The sequence below is a fragment of the Oncorhynchus tshawytscha genome, linkage group LG15 (genome assembly GCF_018296145.1).
Source record: "Oncorhynchus tshawytscha isolate Ot180627B linkage group LG15, Otsh_v2.0, whole genome shotgun sequence".
In the NCBI taxonomy this organism is placed as follows: Eukaryota; Metazoa; Chordata; class Actinopteri; order Salmoniformes; family Salmonidae; genus Oncorhynchus; species Oncorhynchus tshawytscha.
In genome coordinates this window covers 3,954,600-3,962,912 of record NC_056443.1, presented here as the reverse complement: position 1 = coordinate 3,962,912, position 8,313 = coordinate 3,954,600, and the positions used below count along the sequence as shown (strand labels likewise).

Genomic DNA, 8,313 nt, shown 5'->3' with positions numbered 1-8,313 from the left:
TAAGTTGTATGAAATTAAATCAGATGTGAAAAATAGGCTATGCAAAAATGTGGGCACCCTTGTCATTCTGTTGATTTGAATACCTGTAACTACTCTGCACTGATTCATTGGAACACACAATTGGTTTGGTGAGCTCATTAAGCCTTGAACTTCATAGACAAGTGAATCCAATCATGAGAAAAGGTATTTAAGGAGGCCAATTGCAAGTTGTTGTTCTCTTTGACTCTCATCTGAAGAGTGGCAACATGGGGGCCTCAAAACAACTCTCAAATGACCTGAAAACAAAGATTGTTCAACATTATGGTTTAGAGGAAGGCTACAAAAAGCTATCGCAGAGATTTAAGCTGTCAGTGTCCACTGTGAGGAACATAGTGAGGAAATGGAAGACCCCCGGCACAGTTCTTGTTAAGGCCAGAAGTGGCAGGCCAAGTAAAATATCGGAGAGGCAAAGGCTGGTGAGAACGGTCAAAAACAGCCCACAGACCACCTCCAAGGACCTACAACATCATCTTGCTGCAGATGGTGTCACTGTGCATCGTTCAACAATTCAGTGCACTTTGCACAAGGAGAAGCTGTATGGGAGAGTGATGCGGAAGAAGCCTTTTCTGCACACACGCCACATACGGAGTCGCTTGAGGTATGCAAACGCACATTTGGACAAGCCAGCTTAATTTTGGAATAAGGTGCTGTGGCTGATGAAAAAAAGATTTGAGTTATTTGATCATAACAAGGGACGTTATGTATGGCAGCAAAAGAACACAGCGTTCCAAGAAAAACACTTGCTACCCACAGTAAAATTTGGTGGGGGTTCCATCATGCTGTGGGGCTGTGTGGCCAGTGCCGATACTGGGAATCTTGTTCAAGTTGAGGGTCGCATGGATTCCACTCAATATCAACAGATTCTTAGGAATAATGTTGAAGAATCAGTCAAAGTTTAAGTTACGCCGGGGCTGGATATTTCAACAAGACAACGACCCAAAACACAGCTCAAAATCTACCCGGCATTTATGCAGAGGAACAAGTACAATGTTCTGGAATGGCCATCCCAGTCCCCAGACCTGAATATCATTGAGAATCTGTGGGATGATTTGAAGCGGGCTGTCCATTCTCAGCAACCCTCAAACCTAACTGGAGATGTTTTGTAAGGAGGAATGGTCCAAAATACCTTCATCCAGAATCCAGACACTCATTAGAGGCTATGGGAAGCGTCTAGAGGCTGTTATTTTAGCAAAAGGAGGCTCTACTAAATATTGATGTGATTTTTCTATTGGGGTGCCCAAATTTATGCACCTGTCTAATTTTGTTTTGATGCATATTGCACATTTTCTGTTCATCCAATAAACCTCATTTCACTACTGAAATATTACTGTGTCCATCAGTTATTTGATAGATCAAAATGAAATTGTTGATCCAAACACCCAATTATTTATAAATGGAAATCATGGAAATTGTCAGGGGTGCCCAAACTTTTTCATACGACTGTATATACATACATAGTGAATTGCTTCAGCATCATGACTTACTGAGTTGTCCTGGTTCCTCCTCTCCTCCCATAGTGCTGTGCTGCCGTTCCTGGTCTGACTCAGTCTTCATCTCCTCTCTGCTCTTCAGCTGGCCCACGGACGACCTCTCACTCCCCGCCTTCACTGGGCTGCTAGCCGTGCTACTACCTGGTCTCCTCGCGTCTCGGATGATGCGTCCGTTGTGCAGCGTGAGACGCAGGTGTGTGTCTGGGTTCTCAGCAGCAGCGGCAGAGGCGGTGGACACCATGTTGAACTTCCCATGCACCGGGGGACAGAAGGTAGGGTCCTGTGGTAGAGACAGAGAGAGAGTTATATGACTCATTCAACACCGGTATCAGACGTTTCTATTGAATTGTATTACTTTGTCTAGTATGGGAACAGTATTGCTTTTTGTAGTAGTAATGAATGGAAAATACTAAATGTGGTTTATTGATTGATCTAATGATCATTTCCAATAATAACAACAAGGCATTTAAATACGACGTATGCCAGAGAGAGTGTGACATTCTAGTTTTACGTTGTGGGAGTTTGACCTGCTCCTCTCACCTCCTCCAGAGGGCCCACCACCAGCCTCCTGAGCACCTCTCTGGTGTGCAGCTCCAGGATCTCCAGGTTAGAGGGAACCTTAGGGCCCTGCTCCTGCTGCTCCCGGAGCCTCCGGGCTGCCCGCCGCGCCTGACGGGCCGGGCACACCCTCTCCAGAGTGGAGCGCGTGGCCGGACACTGGCCTCCACCGCTTCCCTGAGATTTCACTGGCTTGTTGGTGCCACCACTGCTGGCCTGGTCTTCCTGTTGGAACACACACACACAACATAACACCATTAGAGGAGGGAGGGGTTTGAACACAACCTCAATCTTTAAATCTAATCTACGTCTATGGACAAGGAAGCCACAAGAGACAGATTGGCAGTTACAAATAAGGCGCAACAAATCCATCACGTCAGTGACACACTGCATGATCCTGAAAGATGGATTTGAAGCACTTCTCATACAGCCCCTCAGATCGAGTGCTCTTCCACCTACACAAAGGTGATGCTCCTCAGGCCCTTCCCCCTGCGACCCCAGACCTTACCTCCAGGTAGCGGATTTCCTTGGTCAGCTCTTTAATGAGACGGTTGGGCCTGATATGGTCCGGGACCTCGCTGGTGGGCTCCGTAACCTGCAGTCAGAATGTTCCACACACACAATTAAGGTGGAGTTGAACAGAGGCTGTGTTTCCACCACTGGCACAGTGTCATCAGATCTGGGGAAATCCACTATGACCCCCCCATCATCAGAGCTCAGCTGGGAGATAAACTATTCAGTCTAGATATTCATCAGCCAACAGAGTCAGGTGCAGAATAGAGAAGGTGAAGCCAGTACCATCACCCAAAGATACAATGGAAAGATCACACATTTCATTCTGTGCCCCTCACCTCTCTCTTCAGCCAGGTTTTCAGTGGACTGATTAAAGATTTCACTCCCTCCACTAGGTAGGTCTGGGGCGGGCAGTTGTCTTCTCGCAACTCTGAGAAAGAGAACAAAGGCGTTATATTTGTTATGATGCATGAAATAAAATGTGAAAAGCCAATAAATATATTGTTGTATCATGTGGATTTTACAGCTTCAGTCACCTTTCAGGGTCTCCAGCAGGTTCTTGGCCACATACCAGCAGATAGCCTCAAAGTAGGGAAACTTGAAGAGGTCTGGAGTCTTCAGACGACGCTCCATCTCGTAACACCTGAGCTGCATGCCAATGTTGAGGTTGTGGAGGAAGTTGCCTCCGAACGCCATGCAATCCTGAGACGTGAGGACGGCATGGATCCATCCTGCAGAGGGCAGCACACACAAACACACAGTCAATGTTTGACTCACTGACTGGTAATACATGGACACTGGCTAGGTGTTGTATTCGTCAAACGGCAGCCAAGTATCGATCATCATGTCACCAGAATAAGACCCTCGATATTCTTTGGAAAGGAGCATCAAGCTCATCACCTTGCACTTTCACCCCCCTGTGAAGTTCATAAGTTGTATCATCTGTATCCTAATAAACTGCATGGTTTCATGAGTCGTAGTGGGAAGACCACACACCATGTCATCGCGTGACTCCAAGTTTACTTCAATATGATGGTTATTATATCAATATTTGCACACAAAGGCAGTTCCATCGCATAGTTCATTTTATCGACACAAAAATCGACATCTTGTCCAGCGCATTTTGTTTTGACGACAATTGGAAAGTTTACAGACAAATGTTGTATTTCCATCAAGTCTGTCGTCACATTCCCTCTCCGACATCTACTTTACTGGCATAAAAAGGTTGGATGTAAACCTGGTATGTGACACACAAACACCAACCTGATAAAAACTGACACACACACTGTTGGCACACAAACTGACCTGACAACACAAACATACAGGGTCATATCAGGCCTGCCTGACCTGGTCAAGATAAAGCAGTGCTCTTTATACCTCCGGAGAGAACAGAAAGCAGAGACGGCCGTGACGCAGCACTGATACTGCAGGCACTGACGCGGTTACGGGGTTACCGCGGTTGAGCGGCCAAGTATGTTGTGCTCTACCCCCTCCCCAAATATCTATCCCACCTCTCCACACCCCCTTAACCCCCTGGAAAAGACACAGCTGAAGCCCTGGTCATGATTAGTCTTAACCTTTACTCAATTATTTTTTTGTGTGTGTGTGAATTTTTTCTAGCCAATTTTGTGGTATCCAATTGTTAGTAGCTACTATCTTGTCTCATCGCTACAACTCCTGTACGGGCTCGGGAGAGACGAAGGTTGAAAGTCATGCATCCTCCGATACACAACCTAACCAAGCCGCACTGCTCCTTAACACAGCGCGCATCCAACCTGGATTGTGAGTCGCCCCACGGATCTCCTGGCCGCGGCCGGTTACGAACCCAGAGTCTCTGGTGGCACAGCTGGCGCTGCAGTACAGCGCCCTTAACCACTGCGCCTTCCGGGAGGCAAGGTATACAACTTTGGGAGCATTTTAAAACGTGTGGGTTTTCCTTCTTGTTCCTATGGGAGTATTGACATAGAAATGTATGGATATCCTGAATTTGTGAAAAGTCTGTTGAGTTGCACACGATTGCTATTCTGAACCGATGACATATCCTGTATAGTTTTACATCATCCTCAGGTGATCTCCACAGGCAAAAAAAACATGGAACCCTGTGATCTACAAATGTAATACGACCCCCCCCCCATCAGGTAAGCTTATGGAAGGATCCTTGTGGTGATAACAGAGATGGTAAGATGGGGTTAAATCACTAAAGGACATGAGTGAAACCCCTCTAAAAGCCATCTGGAGTTAATGAGGAGAACAAGGAGCATGTGTTAACCATGAGGTTCTGCTTACTGCGGTCGCCCGTTCACGGCTCTCTAGACGTGTTACGTCATCAAGACATGGGGTGGAATGTGAGAGGTGAATTACAAGTCACATGCTATAGCAGAGGCTTGGCTGAGGATAAAGTAGGCCCAAGAGCTTCTAATATGGTCGCTTTCACAACATTACTGTTGCTGTTGTTCCATTAGGGAACTTCCTATTGTGTTACGACAATATAGACGGGTGTGTCTAGGCTGTGGCTGAGCAAAGATTCCTTTTCCAAATTCACTTGGCAATGACATGTCATCAGTGTTTTAAAAAAGGGAGTCATTTTCCAGGCAGGCACCCTGGGAAACTAGACTGTTTTTGTTTTTTGAGGATATAGACAGGTTTCTCTACGGAGGGGCAGACAAGACTACCAGTCTATTTATAAATCACCAAAAGCAGGCGTGTGAGAGAGGTATTTAAGGACACCGTGGAAAAGGTCTTTTAAGAACACTGTCTAATTCCAGAGGGGTTTTTGTGTCACACGCTCACAGGGCCAGTCTCCATCGTCAGTGGTAATCTCTCTTCATCTACACTTTCGTTCCAGGAACACAAGCCTAATGTAAGCTGTTTAGCTCTTCAGGAAAACTAAACACATGGACTGTTACAAGAGAAGGCAGTGGAGGCTGCTGAGGGGAGGACTGCTCATAATGTCTGGAATGGAGCAAATGGGATGGTATCAAACACATGGTTTCCATGTATTTGATACCATTCCACCTGTTCCTCTCCAGCCGTTACCATAAGCCCGGCCTCCCCACTTAAGGTGCCACCAGCCTCCTGTGACACAAGCCTCCTGTGACACACACACCTGTGGGGATGAGCAGCGTGGTTCCTTGCCGCACCACACACTTGTAGCACTTGTCCACCTTGTCCCCGAAGAACACCTCACTCTGGTTGGGGGAGGAGCTCCACGCCTCGTATAGTGCAAGGTTGGCCTGGGTCGGCTTGATCATGTAGAATACCTTCTCACCCTGGAAACATAGAGAGTAGAGAGAGTTAACAAGAGTTTATTTTTTAATGAACATTTTAACCCAAAAAACATCAGAATGTGACTATAAAATTAGAAGCACTCAGATGCCTGCAAAGATGTTTCATTTCAGACACACAGATGTGTTTGACTTTCACACCAGGATTTCTTTCTTTCTGTTTTTCACAAGCTGAGCTGCACATTGCTTCTATAGCGAAGGAGAGTGCTTGCCTGCCAGCCTGGTGATGTCACCATGAACACAAAGCACAGTTTGTGATTAGCAGTTGTTGGTTACTTTGTTGCTGTTGGAGGGATCATTTATTACCACGGCGGGGACAGAATTCCCCCTGGAGCTTGCCAACGACGAAATGTACTGCTGAGGTGAACTTCTGCCAGGGTACCAATCAGCCTAGATTGCTCTAAATAGCTCCCCCATGTACAAACATACTTGATTAAATGTCAGCACGCATTACAAGTGGTGAGGGGAATGCCAAAGAGTGAGCCAGGCCATCGATTTATCACCAAATAATGTTGTGGACACAGTTGATTTCATTGACTTGCCAAACTGCACTCAGCTCACTGCTAGGATTTGATAGTTACATGTCCTACATGGACACTAGGCTAACACCCACTCACCCAGAGAACGTGGTACCACACAGAGGTGCCGCCGAAGTCTATGTGGAAGTCAGTGTAGCTGTTCTTAACCCCCATGAGGCAGTACTTCTGGACAAAGGGCTTGGGGAAGAAGGAGTCATCTGGCCAGTAGTTCTCCACCCAGGACATGTTCTGAGCTACGTCAGGTACCACCACCTGATCTGCCATCCTGGGGGAGAGAGAGTGAGCGGTAAGAGAGGTATGGCTACTTAAGAGGGTCAAATCACAGTAAAAAGTGCTGAAATTTACTAAATAATGAGATCATTGATAATAAGTAGTTTGATCACTTTTGTCATGAGCTGTATATAATGTATTGTTGAATGTGTTTGTTCATTCTTGTTTTTCTCTTGTGAATCATGAAGAACTTGACAGCAGTCTGTGGATGCTCTTGTTTTCTGTTTGCGTGTCTTGTAAATAGCATTCATTTAAAATGTATCCATTTGAATGGAGAGAGAGTCTGCAATGGATTATTAGAAGTAGGACCAAATTACAGCTTACCTGGTATCAGAGAACTCCAGGCTGATAACGTTGAGCACCTTGGGCCGATGAGGCTTGTAGTAATACTTAATAAACTCTTTCAGCTTCATCTTGCTGTCTGCTTGCCTGGCCACGTCGATGACGTCAATGACTTTGTCACCGCCTGTGGACGACAAGAGAATGATGACCAAGCCGTCATATAGTGGAGCAGACAGCAAAACGTGGTATCAGTCTGCCCATGGAATCATCATCATTTTGTGTCTACAGTCTAACAGTTGCACCATTCAGCCAGATATAATACATCTGGTTAAGGAGAAAGGACCATTCCTACTGAAGTGACAGACACCAGGGATAACCATTTTAAATGGGAGTCAGTGGGCGAGGGGATCTGAACTCTGAAGCTCTCTGGCATTTCCATGTCTCTGTACAACTCCTAAGGGAGATACCAGCACAGCCAATTCACCATAGGAGTGGATGGAGTGGGGGGCGGGGGGTGAGGGCCAGACAATCTGTCCAGTCCATATGAGTCCCAGAGGTGGAGACTGGGGAAGGGGCCACTGTCTTTAATGGGTGTGAGGGTAAAAACCCACCAGCACTCACACACACAGCTGGGAGGCAGTGAATCAAACGACACAGTGAAAGCCGGGGAGAGAGAGGGCCCGGAAACGGGGGCCTGTCGGCAGTGTGGGGACAGGACAGCTGGTGCTTGTGTGATCCTCCCACACCACCAACCCACACACCCCTAATGTTCCCCAACCCCCTACACACCACACACACAGCGGGTCCAGCTGGCCAGCGTCTGATGACAGTGAACAGCTGGAGTTAGGGTAGCTAGCCAAACAGAGAGAGCAGAACAGAGTGTGTTCTGTCAGTACCAGCCAACAAGCCCAAAACAGACCATAGTAAATACTACACACTACACCTTTAGATTGGCTGGTAGCACATGGTCAAACTATTCCTGTGTTTTAAGCAATGCACCGACACCTGGCATTCACTCCAGCTAGACCCTGTAGGGTGCTTCCAGACACCAACCTTTCACATAATATTTAGACTGAAAACTTCACCTACCCCCAACGAGGAACAACAACATTAAGTACTGGGAGGTGACAAATGCCAGGAGGTTTATCCTAAGCTGGCCGACCATAGTCTAGGCTTGGGTAACCCCAGGAGACAGCAGGTCCCAGGCCTGTCCCCCATTGTGTCCCAACTGTAAGGAGGTAGGTAACCTGATCCTGCTTGTGTTCTGTCTCCACCCAGTCACAACACCTGTGCTGCTTCCCACCAGAGCAGCTTAATGCTCAACGGAGCCTGGCAGAG

The 8,313-nt window shown here is 46.9% G+C and overlaps 1 protein-coding gene across 1 annotated transcript in view; it reads right to left on the bottom strand.

Moving 5' to 3' along the window:
- LOC112267822 (lysine-specific demethylase 7B) overlaps positions 1–8,313 on the bottom strand; it is a 28,074-nt gene that overhangs the window by 6,928 nt on the left and 12,833 nt on the right. Inside the window, exons 5-12 of the mRNA XM_024445964.2 lie at positions 7,018–7,159; positions 6,502–6,688; positions 5,707–5,869; positions 3,137–3,331; positions 2,939–3,030; positions 2,596–2,682; positions 2,070–2,312; positions 1,524–1,809 (exon numbers count right to left, since the gene is read on the bottom strand). Of these exons, the coding sequence (XP_024301732.1) occupies positions 1,524–1,809; positions 2,070–2,312; positions 2,596–2,682; positions 2,939–3,030; positions 3,137–3,331; positions 5,707–5,869; positions 6,502–6,688; positions 7,018–7,159 (1,395 nt within the window). The remainder of the gene's footprint in view (positions 1–1,523; positions 1,810–2,069; positions 2,313–2,595; positions 2,683–2,938; positions 3,031–3,136; positions 3,332–5,706; positions 5,870–6,501; positions 6,689–7,017; positions 7,160–8,313) is intronic.